Genomic DNA, 18,521 nt, shown 5'->3' on the forward strand with positions numbered 1-18,521 from the left:
AACCTGCTGAATTTGTTAAATTATTAGTTTTGTTGTAATAGCAGCAGGTTTTGGTTGACTGGGCCAGTGTTATCTACCATCTTCACATTTCACGTCCTACCTAAAAATGAAATAGTAAACACTTCAGAAGTCACATGTACCAGGGGAAGTCAGAAAATATCCGGACTTTTGACTCGTTCTCGATCATTCAACATAAAAAAAAATTGTCTGCTCTTTTTCAAAATATTCTCCACCTACGTCTACGCACTTTTGCCATCTTCGTGGGAGCTTTTGTATTCCCGCTGTGAACCATGACGTAGACCTATGCTTTAGGTACTGTGTAACAGCAGATATCAAAGCCGCCCTGGTCTTATTTTTCTTTCCAGCAAGCAATTTTTTCAGTTCTGGAAACAAGTAAAAGTCACAGGGGGCGAGGTCTGGGCTATAAGGAGGGTGAGACAACAATTGCCATTTGTAACAGTTGAAAAACTCCACTGTAGCTGTGGCGGTATTGGAAGGGGCGTTATCGTGAAGAAGGAGGACATTTTTCTGTGCTAACCTGGGACGCATTTGCTTCAGCTTTTCTCTGAGATTTTTCAGAATTACTTCAGAATAGTACTTGGCGGTGACAGTTTGACCTTTTGGCATGAAATGAGTAAGTATCATTCCTCGAGAATCCCAAAAGGCAACAAGCATGACTTTGCTAGCCGAAGGAGACAGCTTAAACTTTTTAGGAGGTGGGGAACCAGCTCGTTTCCACTGCTTTGACTGAGCTTTTGTCTCAGGTTCGGAATAATAAACCCACATCTCATCTCCAGTGATAATGCGGTTCAAAAAATTATCTCCTTCACGATTAAAACGACTTAAATGTTCTTTTGCTTTGGTTACTCTGGTTGCCTTTTGATCTGCGGACAGCTGTCTAGGCACCCACCTGGCACTTACTTTGCTCATGCCTAGGTGTTCGTGTAAAATCTTGTGTGCCGATGCCTTACCGATGCTAAACTTGTTGGCTACCTCCTCCAAAGTTACTTGACGATTTTTGTTGACAAAAGCGTTAACATTTGCTACCATTGTTGGGGTCACCGCCTTAGCCGGCCGCCCAGTCCTAGGCCTGTCACAAACACTTGTTCTGCCTTCAGGAAACTGAGAAACCCAGTTGTAGAAGGTTAAACGTGATACACATTTATCAGAAAACCTTTTTTCAAGCCTCTGAAAGATGTGGCAGGGCTTTTCACCTTCTGGAACCAGAAACTTTATTACGGAGCGTTGTTCCTCTAACAAAGAGTTCATGATAGACGAAACACCTATCATATATCAGAGGGCAAAATACTGTGTATACACAACTATCATTGAAAATAAACTGACCACGTTATTGGCGAATGAATGTAGTTTTCACCAATATATAATGTGTGTATATAGCTGCACGTGGAAAGAGAGGAGCATGAAAAGTCCGGATATTTTCTGACCGTTCCTCGTATCTGTGGAGAGGAACTATTCAAACTAACCCGATTGATGTAGACCCATACTTCAAAATTTGCGTCTGTTCTCCTTTCATGCACTGTAACACCGCACTTTGGGTAGGTTCAAACGCACTTAGCAATCGTGAAATGAACCCCAAAGTGCGTTGATATGCTGTATATCAACGCACTGTGGGTTCCAAAATTCTGAAGGTGCAAATTGAATTCTGCTTTAATACTGAAAACTGCCTTATTTTCGATTTGCAACTTTGAAATATTCAAGGTAACTGTCGATACATTTATTTGCCACCATGCAATCAAATAATCTTACTAAGTGCCATCAAAATTTTTGAAGAAAATATAGTTTTTAAAACATTTTACATCTTCACTGAAATCTAGATCAGTAAATGTTTTTAAACAAATGTATTTTTGGTTGCTGTAAAGGCTGCCGTTTTGAAATCGTAATGAATTTTACGTTTGACTGGTACCAGTCATGTTATTTCATACCTTCTGCTATTAGTATGTTTACAGTTTTTAAATCAACATTAATATGTCCGCAATGTCTTACTATCAATTTGTAGCCATTTTAGACCTATCTTGAGACAAAAAAATGAAATGACACTAGTGAAATTTAATGAAAACGTTGTTTTACAGCACAAGACGTTCGATATTCTGAATAAATGAAAACCTTACAGGTGATTTAAAGATTATTTATTGTAAGGTTTATAAAATGTATCTGTTTTTGTACAACTAAAACGTTGCTGTTCTAAAATGACCGCGATGAATTTCGTATATACCAAAATATATCTTGTTTGTGTTGGAACACAATAAAATGACGAATTTCATATAGATATGCACTTACAAGGATGAGGAATTCTTATAAGTAAGACCACAGAGTACGTAACCAACTGGGGTCGGACCCCAAAGTGCGCTTGATTCCAAATTGCGGTGTTACAATGCACAGTGATTTAGTATTTTGTTATGCACCAATTATGCAGAATTTAAAAAAAAACGAGTTATTTCTTATGCATATCTATCTACAGCTGACTTGCTACGTTAGATCATTCTGGAAATCTACGCCTGCGATAAAAGGACAAAGGATTGGCAGTAATGGATATTGGTGTGGAATTAAGGTATCGATAAAAATATGGACTAAAGGTATCGCCATCGTGTGAAAGATTACAATATGAAATTGAAGTATCGCCATCGTATTATAGATAATTATCACCATCGTGCTATAGATAACAATATGAAACTAAGGTATCGACTTTCTGTTATAGACAACAATATGGAATTAAGGTATCGCCATCGAGTTATAGATAACAATATGAAATAAGGTATCGACATCTTGTTATAGATAATTATATGAAATTAAGATATTGCCATAGTGTTAAAAAAAACAAAATGGAATTAAGGTATCGACATCGTGTTATAGAAAATAATATGAAATTAAGGTATCGCCATCGAGTGAGATAACAATATGAATTTAAGGTATCGCCATCGTGTTTAAGATAACAATATGGAATTAAGGTATCGTCATCGTGTTATAGATAATAATATGAAATTGAGGTATCGCCATCTTGTTATAGATAACAATATGGAATTAAGGTATCGTCATCTTGTTATAGATAACAATTTGGAATTAAGGTATCGCCATCTTGTTATAGATAACAATATGGAATTAAGGTATCGCCAACTTGTTATAGATAACAATATGGAATAAAGGTATCGCCATCTTGTTATAGATAACAATATGGAATTAAGGTATCGCCATCTTGTTATAGATAACAATAAGGAATTCAGGTATCGCCATCAAAGTTAGATAATAATATGAAATTGAGGTATCGCCATCTTGTTATAGATAACAATATGGAATTAATGTATCGACATCTTGTTATAGATAACAATATGGAATTAAGATATCGCCATCTTGTTATAGATCACAATATGGAACTAAGGTATCGCCATCTTGTTATAGATAACAATATGGAATTAAAGTATTACCAACTTGTTATAGATAACAATATACAATTAATGTATCGCCATCTTGTTAAAGATAACAATATGGAATTAGAATATCGCCATATTGTTATAGATAACAATAAGAAATTAAGGTATCGCCATCAAAGTTAGATAATAATATACAATTAATGTATCGCCATCTTGTTATAGATAACAATATGGAATTAAGGTATCGCCATCTTGTTATAGATAACAATATGAAATTAAGGTATCGCCAACTTGTTATAGATAACAATATGGAATTAAGGTATCGCCATCTTGTTATAGATAACAATAAGGAATTCAGGTATCGCCATCAAAGTTAGATAATAATATAGAATTAATGTCTCGCCATCTTGTTAAGGATAACAATATGGAATTAAGGTATCGCAATCTTGTTATAGATAACAATTTGGAATTAAGGTATCGCCATCTTGTTATAGATAAAAATATGGAATAAAGGTATCGCCATCTTGTTATAGATAACAATTTGGAATTAAGGTATCGCCATCTTGTTATAGATAACAATATGAAATTAAGGTATCGCAAACTTGTTATAGATATTAACATTTCTGAAATTAAGGTATTGCCATCATTTTATAATTAACAAATTAAGGTATCGCCATCTTGTTATAGATAAAATTATGGAATAAAGGTATCGCCATCTTGTTATAGATAACAATGTGGAATTAAGGTATTGCCATCGTTTTATAAATAACAAATTAAAGTATCGCCATCTTGTTATTGATAAAATTATGGAATAAAGGTATCACCATCTTGTTATAGATAACAATATGAAATTAAGGTATCGCCATCTTGTTATAGATAACTATCTGGAATTAAGGTATCGCCAACTTGTTGTAGATAACAATATGGAATTAAGGTATCGCAATCTTGTTATAGATAACAATATGGAATAAAGGGATCGCCATCAAGTCAGATAACAATATGGAATTAAGGTATTGCCATTTTGTTATAGATTACAATATTGAATTAAGGTTTCGCCATCTTGTTATAGATAACAATATAGAATTAAAATATCGCTATCGTGTTATAGATAACAATATGGAATTAAGATATCGCCATCTTGTTATAGATAACAATATGGAATTAAGATATCGCCATCTTGTTATAGATAACAATTTGGAATTAAAGTATCGCCATCTTGTTATAGATAACAATTTGAAATTAAGGTATCGCGAACTTGTTATAGATATTAACATTTATGAAATTAAGGTATTGCCATCGTTTATAGATATTAATCTGGAATTAAGGTATCGCCATCTTGTTATAGATAACAATAAGGAATTAAGGTATCGCCATCAAAGTTAGATAATAATATAGAATTAATGTATCGCCATCTTGTTATAGATAACAATATGGAATTAAGGTATCGCCATCTTGTTATAGATAACAATTTGGAATCAAGGTATCGCCATCTTGTTATAGATAATAATTTGGAATTAAGGTATTGCCATCTTGTTATAGATAACAGTTTGAAATTAAGGTATCGCCAACTTGTTATAGATATTAACATTTATGAAATTAAGGTATTGCCATCGTTTAATAAATAACAAATTAAGGTATCGCCATCTTGTTATAGATAACAATTTGGAATTAAGGTATCGCCATTTTGTTAAAGATAAAATTATGGAATAAAGGTATTGCCATCTTGTTATAGATAACAATATGAAATTACGGTATCGCCATCTTGTTATAGATAACAATTTGGAATTAAGGTATCGCCTTCTTGTTATAGATAACAATTTGAAATAAAGGTATCGCCATCAAAGTTAAATAACAATATGAAATTAAGGTATGGCCATCAAAGTTAGATAATAATATACAATTAATGTATCGCCATCTTGTTATAGATAACAATTTGGAATTAAGGTATCACCATCTTTTTAAAGATAACAATATGAAATTAAAGTATCGCCAACTTGTTAAAGATATTAACATTTATGAAATTAAGGTATTGCCATCGTTTAATAAATACAAAATTAATATAAGGTATCGCCATCTTGTTATAGATAAAATTATGGAATTAAGATATCGCTATCGTGTTATAGATAACAATATGGAATTAAGGTATCGCCATCAAGTTAGATAACAATATGAAATTAAGGTATCGCTATCTTGTTATACATAGCAATATGGAATTAAGGTATCGCCATCGTGTTTAAGATAACAATAAGGAATTAAAGTTTCGCCATCGTGTTATAGATAACTATATTCAAAGCGCTCAGGTTACTTCAATAAAGCGACATAACAGTGTTTCGGTTCTTTACCATTAAGATTGCTAAATGTTTGACATGAAGAGCACTTGTAAAATAAAAGAGTAGAATTTTTACAAATAAATATAATATATACATTTATAGATACATTTCATGTAAAGATTCACAGGCACGAGTATCGGACCAGGGAAGAAAAAATATGACCAGATTGATAAAAAAAAAAACCTGTGTTCATCTTTAAAGTGTCAAAAAAACAAGAAAAATGTAAATAATGACACCTTTAAAAATATATTATAAGTTAAGACAAGGCTGGAAACTCCAGATTCGAGCCTACGAGCAAGGGATTCACTTCCCGGGCCGTTGTGAAAACAATTGGCCAGACAATTAAAAAAAAAACTTTTATCACTATTTCACGTTTGTATTAAGCTTCAAAATGAGACCGACCTCAAGTCTCTAGCCCTTCCCGTTCATGAAATATCTATCAGGAAACGAGTGAATTCGTGCTAAAAATCCTTGGTACACAACAATTCGGTACGTAAACATAGACTAATACATGTATGTCAGCTGAGTACGGGTCAAAATCACTTGAATTTACTAAATAATATTACTAAATACATTAAGTTGGACCACTCACAACCGTCAGTAGCATCTGATACACGCAAAATTCGAATTTCAAACATTTACACGGTCTTTCAATCGCTTTCTACACCATTAGGCATCCTTGTGTGAAACGTTGCGGTTTTCGTTGCTATTGGCCAATCAGAAGACTCGTTACAAAATATCGAACAGCTGATTGACAATGGCGTAGAAAGGAATCTAAAGACCGTGGAAAGGTTTGAAATTCGAATTTTGCGTGTATCAGATGCTACTGAACGGTACATTTTTTTTAATTGCCTGGCCAATTGTTTTCACAACGGCCCGGGAAATGAATCCCTTGCTCGTAGGCTCGAATCTGGAGTTTCCGGCCTTCTCTTAACTTATAGTATATTTTTAAAGGGGGTCATTATTTAGATTTTTTTTGGACACTTTTAAGATGAACACAGGTTTTTTTATCAATCTGGTCATATTTTTTCTTCCCAGGTCCGATACTCGTGCCTGTGTAAAGATTCACATTTGCCTAATAATTACTTTGCTTAATATTTGACTTTTGATTTTGAAGTTTCCTGAGAAATATTTGAAAATATGGAATGTGTTATTTTTTCTTGAATTTTTTTTAAAACACTGCACACGGAACATTTATCATGCTTTAACATCTTAGTTTGTATAGATTCTATTTGCAATGCAAAAAATCTTAGACAAAATTCTGACAAAGTCTTTTTCCTTATAAAGTACAAAAAAGTTTGTTTGTTTTGGACAATATACGGAAAATAACGCAATTAGCCGAACTCTAACATTATGTAAATTGCTGTGATGCGTTTCCATTTATTACATCGATGTACTATATTTCAGTTTTCACCCCCGATATTGACCTTTGACTCTTCTAACAGCTCGCCGCAGACGGTAAATGTGATATCGACAATACCAGTTTGTGGATATAGTGGGCCCTTTTGTAAACTAGAGATGTATTTGGATGTTCGAAACCCACAAAGTAAGTCGATATTTTAATTTTATCAATATTTCTGGCAGCAGTGTGACAGCAGTAAGACAAACACTAAAGAGGACAACCGGGTTAGAGTCGGTTTAAATAAGTACCAGAGAGACTAGTTTGATTCCCTGGCACTGCAAAAACAGGGTGTATAAACACATGGTCTATTGTATAGATTACAGTTAAACGCGGTTAATGGTGGCGCCCATAAATTTGAAGGTATGTAATAAAATAAGGTTTCATGCCCGTATTACTTGTTTGTTTGTTTTTGTTTTTTTTTTCATTAAATTGTAGCCAATATTATTCGACGACCAGCAGTACAAGTTATTTCCATTAAGTCGGTAGTCTGTCTGTTCGGAGACCATGCAGAATAATTTGAGATAGACACATAGACAAGAGTTTTTTTTCTTTTTTTTTGCAGGCGTGTGGGTTTTTTTTATTGTTGTTGTTGTTGTTGTTGTATATATATTTTCATTTATTTATTACGGTTTTTATTACATACTTGATATTATAAAAATAATCTTTGAAAAAAATACTCTTAACAACGTGAGTCATCTTTGGCTGCACGTCTGACATGGATTTCTTTTCTGTGTACTGAATAAAATATAACGCTTGCAACGTTAATTTTACAAAATTAATATTAAGAATTAAAAGTAATATCGACAAATAAATTTTACTTTCTATATATGGGCGCCGCCATTGACCGTTCGCTAAATATAACACTCTTGGCCACGTGATTATAAACTGCAGAAATAAAAGTTAAGTAGAGACTACCATAAGGGAAAAGGAAGTGAAGCTGTGCATATAAAACAATAGGTGTCATAATTTATTTATTAATCTAATTTTGAATATGTTTTAATCAATTTTATGTAATCGTTTGCCGCATTATTCACGGGCCGTGAATTTTTTAATAGCTGCCACTAGGTGCACGCAGGTACTAGATACTTCGAGTTGGAATCCACATACAAACGAGGCTATGACGTCATTTAAAGTAGCACTGGTTCCTGGCTCAAGACGCGACATACATTTAATGGTCAAATTTCAGCAAATCTTCAGCACCGATGCGCCGCCAATATTCAATGGTTATCAACCTCCCCCAATATCAGTATGTATTCTATTTCATTTTTCAATTTTCTAATCTACAAAGATGAATAGACATTTTATTTCATAAAGCGTTGAAAAAAAGTGAATGCATGGAGCTAATATTTAACGAACAACATTTAAAGAAAATTCTATAACTCATATACCAATGTGGCCATACGACGTGACTTTTCACGTACGGAGCACGACGATATTTCACCCGATTCAGGTATGTTTTTATTTACTTATTATGTACTTATGTACTAATTTATTACTCCACCGATTTTGTTCAGATAAGGCGCAGAGTACCCGTAATTATATCAGCTATCAAAATTCTGTAAACCCATGAATGGTTTTTGACAACATTCGAGTACAGTTTTCTTTTCATAGCCGGGGAGCGAGGGGAACGGTAAACTCATTTGTCATAATAAGAGATTTCTAGCAAGTTGTATGTTTTTGTCACTATTTCATAGAAAAATACATGTTAAATCTGATAGATTTACTATGTCCAAATTGTCGAGTGAATGCAGTAATGTTTTAGCATATTTACATAAAATGGTACGCGTTTAACTTTTGAGGCATGGAGGAGCACGTGACCTGTTTTCGGTACATGGAGGAGCATGTGATCTGTAAACCGTACATGATTGGTTAATTGACCTTTTCGAAGACCTGGCTAAATACCGTTTGCCGGTACGTTACGGATAATCCTCTAGATTACACGGTCTCAACCCGGTACGGAATTAGACCCAGCCCATTGTAGTCTAGAAAGTAGTTCTTTAAAATTATTAAATGGCCCAATTTAAGTCATCTCTAGTTAGATTGTTCATAATTAAAGTGTATTTATTGCATGTGTGTAGTTTTTGTGTGTTATATGATGACTTTAAAAGTTGTTTTTTTGTGTGTATTCTCCAGGAACTCATTTGTTGGTGGCAGGATTAAAGATGTACTACCCACCAGCTGTCAGGAGTTTTTAAAGTGGTGAATTTAAACAGTGTTACAACAGAATGAAGATTTCTGAAAAAAATAGATGGCTAACCTATTATATTTTGGGCATCATTTGACTTAGATAGTGTTAATGTTTAAAGTTGAAGACAGTATATAATTCATCAAGAACATTGGAATCCAGAATTAAACCTCAAATTTGACTGATTTACTATAGAACTAATAGTACGAAAATTCACCGGGCCGAGTCCACACCTAATTAAGAACAAAAAACTATTACGTGATATTTTTAATTTTCTATAATAATGTTACCGTTTAAGGTGGAAAAAACTTGAATGATGTGTTATTCAATGTTTCTTTAATATGTATCTCAAAATGTAACAACAATAAATTGTTTATACTGAAAATCCACAAAATTAAAATATTCGTAGTGGCATCTGCCATAATAAATAGAGATATTTTCTGCGAAAACTTGTGTGTTTACTTTATTTATATATTTAATTTTTATGCTCGGAATTATTCATAAAATGGTAGGCCTATTTAATCATTTTATTAAAAAAGAAATAATTGTTTTATGTTCGACCTTCTCGGGTCATCAACGGTCACCAGTTTCCAAAGACCTTCTTCTACATTGATCTATCATTGTCAACTATATTACTGATACAAACGTTTATTTATCCCCCCAAACAATGTTGAAAATAAATGAAATATCTTTATATCATTAAAAATGTTCCCCGCAGGAAACCATTTTACTTGTGTTGTAATGGTACGGAACACACAGATCCATCTTAAATCAGCACGAAATAAGATAAGAGTTTGGCCCCATATGTTTGCTTTGGAAAGATGTTCTTTCCCAACGTAAATATTACATGTCGTTGATGTAATGCACAAGGCGAGACAAAATCCCACATTTGCCCTATTTGTGGTACTATTTGTGGTAAAGGTTTTGTCATAAGAGATGACCTCCCCCGTTACAGAAGAAAGAAAGAGAAGACTTTGTGTCCTGTAATGCTTGCAATTATAATGCGTGACCATATGAATAAGCATCAGTCAGGAAACAACTTTTAGCAAACATATGGGGCCAAACTGTTGCATCTTTTTTCGTGCTGACTTAAGGTGGATTTTGACTTGAACTGAACTCTACTACATGCACTACATACATACGAGCTGGTCTCTCTATTCATTTCTCTGAAAAAGTAAAGGATTATCATAAAAAAACAACAATAACAAACACAGCATTATTACAAAATGTTTCTATCAACAACATCTATAGAACAATCATTTTAAAGGTTACTGCATGATTCTGTAAAGATCGAATCGTTTAACATACCCTAGTTGATTTTAAATGTGACAATTACATGAAGGTCGTAAATGTTAAGCGCGATCTCTTAAAATAAAATGCACACATAAACATTAACATTTAAAGTGTATATAAAAATTGCATTTCTTGAAAAAAAGAATGTCTACTTTTGTTTTCTCAATTTCATATAAATCACTTCTTCGACAAAAACTTGTAATATTAACATGTTATAGCCAAATATTAATTGCTCAACATTTAAAATCGGATTGTGCGCGACTTTCTCAGAAAATGTTCTTCAATTTTTGAATAATTCTGTTTACATCAAGCTGTAAGCAATAATGATACAATGCAAAACAGGTCACAGGGTTCTCGTTTAAATAAATAAAATATATAAGTATGAAAAAAAATCATTCACATTATAATTAAAATCAAATTTTCATATATTTTATTTCAGAATTATTTCAAAGACAGAAATTTTGTTTGTACCGTATCTTTCGAAAAAAAACCTGTATGTTCCATACCATTTCAACATAATTTTATAAAAATATGCTATAACATCACTGCATTCACTTGATAAACTGGCCATTGTAAATCTATTCAATTTAACATGTATTTTTCTATGAAATAGTGACAAAAAATACAACTTGCTAGACAAATGAGTGTGTACCGTTCCCCTGGCCCTCGGCTATGAAACAAAACTGTACTCGAATGTTCTCAAAAACCATTCATGGGTTTTCAGATATACATGTACCGTAGAAAGCTGGTATAATTACGGATACTCTACGCCTTATCTGATCAAAATCGTTTGAGTAATAAATAAGTTATGAATAAAAAACATACCTGAATCGGATGAAAGTCGGTGTGATCCGTACCCGAAAAGTCACGTGGTGTGGCCACATTGTATACAGTTCTGCTGTTTTGTAAGTTCCGCAAAGTATATGATATAAATTGTAATATTATTTGTACATCAATCCCCAGTACAAATCTGTAATAGCGCATAAAAGGGATTCCACTGAGGCTTTTTAATCGTTTTTTTCTTAATTTGTGTACTATTTGATGTACCCTCAAGGATTGGGGATCGCTCGAAATTTCCGTCAATATCATTTGAAGTAACGGTCTGTGTAAAGGAGCGTATATTTGATGTTTGTCAAAATTTCCGATCATTTGCTCACTACGTTTTTCCGGAAGAAGCATTTTTATTGTTTCAAATGACTCTAAATTTGAATTTTTTTTTTTTTTTTTTTTTTTTTTTTTTAAATAATAAAGTTAATCGTTTCATTTTAAGATTATCAAAATGAACATTTACTTTTATCTTGTGACGCTTTTTATGTGAAACTTAGCAGAGCAAACATTACCTACACATTTCAATATGTTGTGTGTGTTTTTCATACAATTCAATCAAATTTTCTGTTTCATACGAATCTCCTTGCACAAACAATCATATTCAGTTTATTGTACGTTATTTAAACTGTTGTATTTAAATAAATTCACATTTCACAGGTTCATATAAAACAAATAAAACAAGCAACATGTACTTGTGTCGGGGACATGCAATGTACAACTTTGGATACAAATTCAACAAGGACTGGGTCGTAAGTTTCTCTTATACTGAAATTTCTGTTCATTTTACTTCACGTATTTTCTGGAAGTCTATACAAACACTACATAATGATGTTTCAAGATGAAAGACGTTTTCTATATTCGAAGAATGTAAGAGGTGTTTTGGTTTGTTTAAGATACCATCGACAAGTAAGGCAAATAAATCATGTTTCATTTATTCTTAAATCTTAATAAAATGATGTCATTTCATGTAAGTATTTGTACAAGATTTGGTTTAACATCTCCGAGTGAAGACTCGTGATATGCTGTTAAATTTGTGTATAATATATGACTTGAAATATGCTATTTGTGTATAAAATATGACTTGAAATATGCTATTTGTGTATAATATATGACTTGAACTATGCTATTTGTGTATAATATATGACTTGAAATATGCTATTTGTGTATAATATATGACTTGTAATATGCTATTTAACACGTGAATAATGTATGACTTGTAATGTGCTGTTTAATTTGTGTATAGTGTACTACTCGTAATATGCTCTTAAATTTGGTCCAATGTATGACAATGTATGTGTCGTAATGTGCTGTTAAATTCGTGTATAATGTACTACTCGTTATATGCTGTTTAATTTGTGTAAAATGTAAGACTCGTAATTTGCTGTTAAATTTGTGTATAATATATGACTCGTAATGTGCTGTTAAATTCGTGTTTAATATATGACTTGTAATGCGCTGTTAAATTTGTGTATAACATATGACTTGTTATATGCTATTTAACTGTTGTATAATGTATGACTCGCAATGTGCTGTTTAATTTGTGTAAAATGTACTACTCGTAATATCCTGTTAAATTTGTGTATAATATATGACTCGTAATGTGCTGTTAAAGTTGTGTGTAATATATGACTCGTAATGTGCTGTTAAATTTGTGTATAATGTATGACTCGTAATGTGCTGTTTAATTGTGTAAAATGTACTACTCGTAATATCCTGTTAAATTTGTGTATAATGTATGACTCGTAATGTGCTGTTAAATTTGTGTCCAATGTATGACTCGTAATGTGCTGTTCATTTTGTGTGTAATATATGACTCGTAATGTGCTGTTAAATTCGTGTATAATGCATGTGCTCGTTATAATGCAAATAACTTTATTCCGAAATATTTATTTTTACGATTGGCTGTGATTTCTTTTTTGGAAAGGAGATGAAATGCTATGATAAATTAAAGTAAAGGGGCCGATAGGTTAAGATTTATATTTCACAAGTTTTACTTAAATGCTTCATCAGCGTAAATATTTCAATACATCATTATTTTTCATATATAGAAGTTATGCCGTACGACTTACTGGACAATTTACGATGTATGAAAGCACAAGTAGACCTTTTCAGGTTTGAATTATTTAATTTTTACGTGTATAAGTTATTAAAAAATTCATATACACTTTGACATCAGCTTAGATTGGAATTCATAATTACATTTCTTTGGCCTTCCTATGAAATATATGCACCCTGCAGAATTTCAATTTTGTTTAAAAGTAAAATCAATAAAATTTTACCGCTATTTAACATCTGCTTTTGTATGCCTAATATCGACTACATGAATAAATATTAAACAAATCAATATCAGATGAAAAAAAAAACAAATAACTACGCAAAAGTACTATGCTTAATTTTGTGTCTTCACATCAAGGTCGATATTTTTGTGGGAACGTGTCAGGGCAGCGAATGTGCATGTGGTGTGGCAGCCAGAGAGGGAAATGAAATCATTATAATAGATAAATGTCAACGCAGGTATCCAATTGTTACACCTCTAAATATTGCAGGAGCAGTAATACACAGAGATGCGCCCGGGGCAGACTTTTTAGTAATAAGCCGTTATATCTACAGTTTCTTTATTCGGGACATATACTATATAAAATCTAAGAATAACAAATTTCTTAAACATGATAAAATGAGAACTTTTATGATAGTCTAGCACGGAGAACCTGAAAATGCTACATCTTTGGTTTAATGAATCCCTCTAACACCGGCTTAAAAATGAAAGCAACATTACAATACATGTATAATCAATGTTCTTATTGATATCGATTGTTTTAAGAACATACCCCCCCCCCCTTTCCAGATTGTTATATCATCACAGAGTTGTTATAATTTTCCTTTTCCTTCTGAATCATTAATTCAAATACTGGTATATGTTGAGGATTTTATACTGCTAGGGGCGTTACAGGTAATGCACAATAAATTATCTCTTATGAACAGACTCAATCAAACCGAGTCTGCAAAATTTTCGCCTTTTTAATTTTGTTTTCGGTTCTCTTGAGACATTTCCCTTCTTTCCAGATTGTGTCTATAACGGAATGAAATAATTTGATTTAAAAAAAAAAACGGTTTTAATGAGCCCGGACTAGGTAGACGGTAGCTTGCATTTATCACTTCCGTCAAAGAACAGGCTCAATCATACTGAAAATACGACATTTTCAATAAAGTCGTTTTTCATGACCTATTTGGTACCAATTTAATCCTTTCTGATAGATTAGAATACTTTATTTCTGCGTCTGACAATTAAAAGCGTGATTGTTTTTAAGGTGCTAATTTTCGACTTTTACCACACTCCCTTATATGCGATGAATATCCTTTTAAATAACTAGTTTCTGTTTTCCCCACGTTGTTTCTTCTTGTTTATGCCAAATTCATTATGATATAAAGACATGCATTGATTCGACATTTCTAGAGATAAAATTAAATCTTGTCAGATATAGAAATAATTACTTTGGAAATTAAATTTAAAACTATTTCTTGTTCAGGATAAACACGTATACTATATAAGACTTTGGTATCCGAAGATAAAGTTCTTAAAGGCACAGGGTGAATAATTTTGTACCTATTAAATGATAATACTAAAATGCTTTCAGGTTGATTTTCTTTCCGGTGCTCAGTTAAGAGTAAACGTGGTTGGAAATGCACTAGATATATCAGTGACGGCTCCTGACCAAGATTTTGGAGCTACTCGAGGTTTGTGTGGAACGTTTGACCACAACAGAGGTAACGATCTCCGACACAAAGATGGTAAAGTTGATTCTTTCCAACTAACAGGCACAGTTGCTACTAGTTTTGCTGAGAGTTGGAGGTAAATATATATATATATAAACGCTTAAATTTAATGATAATTATTGATTAAAGTTCACTTTGTGCCCGTTTAGCTCAATAGGTCAAGCATCAGATTGGTAATGCAGACGTTGCAGACGTTGCTGGTTCGATCCTTGGACGAGGCTTAATTTCTCCGGACATTGATTTAAATGGTTATTTGTCTCTCACTGCTGATTAAAAAATCACGTTAGATAAAGGGTCGGTCACTTGGATACTTTTATATATAATTATGTGGATCGACCGCCGAGAAATGGTCAAATAGGAGCTTAAAACCACATAAAACAGGGAAAAAACAACAAATTTCAAAAACAAAATTTAAATTCGGTTAAAAAGAATTTTTATAAAGGTTCGCTTCCTTAAAGAAAACTAGAAATGGTGCAGAACTGATGTCATATGACGAAGCAAACATTGCCTCAACCACACTAGGGCTCGAACCGACAATCCCTGGGTTGTGTGGCAGCTACCTTATCCACCAAATTTCTTTGTTTTATAATAATGATTATAATCAGTTTTTGAAATTTTCACGGAATAAGAGTACTGCCACACAATGTATCTATTAAAAGCATTAAAAATTAAATATTTCAAGACTCTATTTTTTTAAACTGGCACGTGGACACTCTATGATTGGTCATGTGTTCATTCAACTAGCCTGCTGAATGAAATGAAAACAAGTATGTGATCAAGGCAAATATAAAATCCTATATAAATGTTATCAGTGTTTGTTGTCATAATGTACATTTATTACATTAGGTATAAAGCATGGAAAGGCCATACAGCATCGAAGCCGGGGACAAACAAAGAAACCACTGTGCTACTTTTTCTTTCAACTATCCGTAAAAAAATAAAAATAATCGTCCAAAATTTTCACATACACATCTAATGTATATACTATATGTAATAATATATATATTTATACAAATGTACATGAATATACAGTAACAATGGCGATATGCAAATGATACAAACTCAACAGTTAGGAACAAAAACTAAAAAGTTAAGTAACTACAATTTCAGGATTGCAGCAGGACATGACCTAATTACACTAAAAGACAAAATACCAGTTGTTCCAAAAAACAACATGGATGTATACTATTGTAATTGCAAGCAAGGCACGAATGCAATTGAATGCGATTTCAACACTCACAGTGTTCCTGTGGTACATGTAAGTTTTGACATATAAAATGTAGCTGTATCTGTGTATAAAACATTGGCAAATGCATATGTTTTTGTTTTCGATAATGAAGAAAACAAGATACTGATGCAATCGGAACGTCTTGGAAACAGTAGTTCTACCACGTAACAAAAAGGGAGAGAATGTAAAGCAAAGACTGTACATAAAATTGCCATCCAAAAGAAAATTAAGTCTGTTTCGGTACAATTATGATTGAAAATATATCTGACAACCATTTTTAATTTAAATATGCCCAGTGATATACAATTTTAATCAAGTGCGACTAAGTCAGCTGGTTGACATTTTGTACTTTCGGTTTCTATAATCATAATACATTATATGATATACAAATAATGTATTTTTTGCTTTTGTATCTATAAATTCCATTCTATTAGCTGGGCATTTACTTGATATATTGGAAATAAACTTGTCAACAACTCCAAGCAATAAATGACCATTTGTTTACATTTCTAGTGTCCTAGCGTAGGTTAGACCGAAATACCGTATCCGTTCTATGTATTCATACTATTATGTTTGAGGTCCTTATCCGAAGACTTGGGGAAAGGGCCGAAAAGGTGCGATTGGATACTGACCGCAAAATTGTGGTTTCTTATTCAGAAAACACATTGAAATATCTTTAATATGGTGCAGATTTTGAATTTGAAAATACTACATAAAAATTGATCTTTGTATTATTACCAATACAAAATTCATATGATCTGAATTCATGTAATAGATGGAATCAGAATATAATTTGTTGGATATTTTTATAATACATGTATTAAAGATTCATTATGTATAATTGTAATACTAATATTTGATATGAGCCGCGTCACGAAAAAACCAACATTGTGCGTTTGCGACCAGCATAGATCCAGACCAGCCTGTGCATCCGCGCAGTCTGATCAGGATCCATGTTGTTTGCTATCAGTTTCCGTACTTGTAAAAGGGTTGGTAACCGAACAGCATGGATTCGTTTACGAACCCTATTACAAGTAGACAAACTGATAGCGAACAGCATGGATCCTGATCAGACTGCACGGATGCGCAGGCTGGTCTGGATCCATGCTGGTCGCAAACGCACCATGTTTGTTTTGTCGTGACGCGGCTAAATAATATATCGTTTGCAGACTTATCTAAACGGTGGCGTAACGATTGGCCGGAAAAGAAAAACCACGCTTAAAAGAGGAAAAGGTTTAAAGATTAAATAAGTTAAGTTGTGGAAAAGGTAAGCATCATTATATTTCTTTAGCTTTGAATTAGTTACGTCGCATTTAATTTATTATTGCCGATTTTTTTAAAACTTTGTAATACATGTGACTTCAGTGTCCGTTTGAATATGAGCCGCGTCAAGGCAAAACCAACATAGTGCGTTTGCGACCAGCATGTATCCAGGCTAGCCTGCGCATCCGCGCAGTCTGATCGGGGCTATCAGTTTCTCTACTTATAATAGAGTTGATAAGCGAACAATATAGATCCTGATCAGACTGCGCGGATGCGCAGGCTGGTCTGGGTCCATGCTGGTCGCAAACGCACTATGTTGGTTTTGTCGTGACGCGGCTCATATACTTTCAAAGGAGGAATACCATGTTTTGAACAAACTGACAAAATACTTAATAACAGTTAACCTTGGTCACAACAGTGTTTTAACTCTACCGTAAATCCATTTTAACATACCTTAAAATTCCTCATTTGCACTAAATTTTTTTGAAGAAATCTCTTTTCTATATTTTGAATGTTTATTTCCAAACATATGATGTTATATACACACATTCTTTAATTACAGGAGCAACAGTGAAAATGCAAAATGACAAACTTCAATATTGTTAATAATTATAATAAATATATTGAAAAGAAAAAACAAACGTGCTGTCTTTAAACAAAATCATGTGTTATTTATCCGAGATCATTGCTGGTCGACCGGATAGTTCAGTTTCTCTACTTGTTACATGGTTTGTAAGCGAACAGCATGGATCCTGATCAGACTGCGCGGATGCGCAGGCTGGTCTGGATCCATGCTGGTCGCAAACCTATTATGTTGGTTTTGTTGTGACGC

At 33.0% G+C, this 18,521-nt stretch overlaps 1 protein-coding gene across 1 annotated transcript; it reads left to right on the top strand.

Annotated features, from left to right (window-relative positions):
- The first annotated feature begins 13,926 nt into the window (after positions 1 to 13,926).
- LOC132756605 (von Willebrand factor D and EGF domain-containing protein-like) lies at positions 13,927 to 17,694 on the top strand. The gene is made up of 4 exons (XM_060747717.1): positions 13,927 to 13,938; positions 15,060 to 15,274; positions 16,309 to 16,456; positions 17,596 to 17,694. Exons 1-4 carry the CDS (start codon positions 13,927 to 13,929, stop codon positions 17,674 to 17,676), a joined length of 456 nt encoding a protein of 151 aa, XP_060603700.1. The 3' UTR covers positions 17,677 to 17,694.
- The last annotated feature ends 827 nt before the right edge of the window (positions 17,695 to 18,521 follow it).

Source organism: Ruditapes philippinarum, unplaced genomic scaffold (genome assembly GCF_026571515.1).
Source record: "Ruditapes philippinarum isolate M1 unplaced genomic scaffold, ASM2657151v2 ctg6433_1_1_1_1, whole genome shotgun sequence".
In the NCBI taxonomy this organism is placed as follows: Eukaryota; Metazoa; Mollusca; class Bivalvia; order Venerida; family Veneridae; genus Ruditapes; species Ruditapes philippinarum.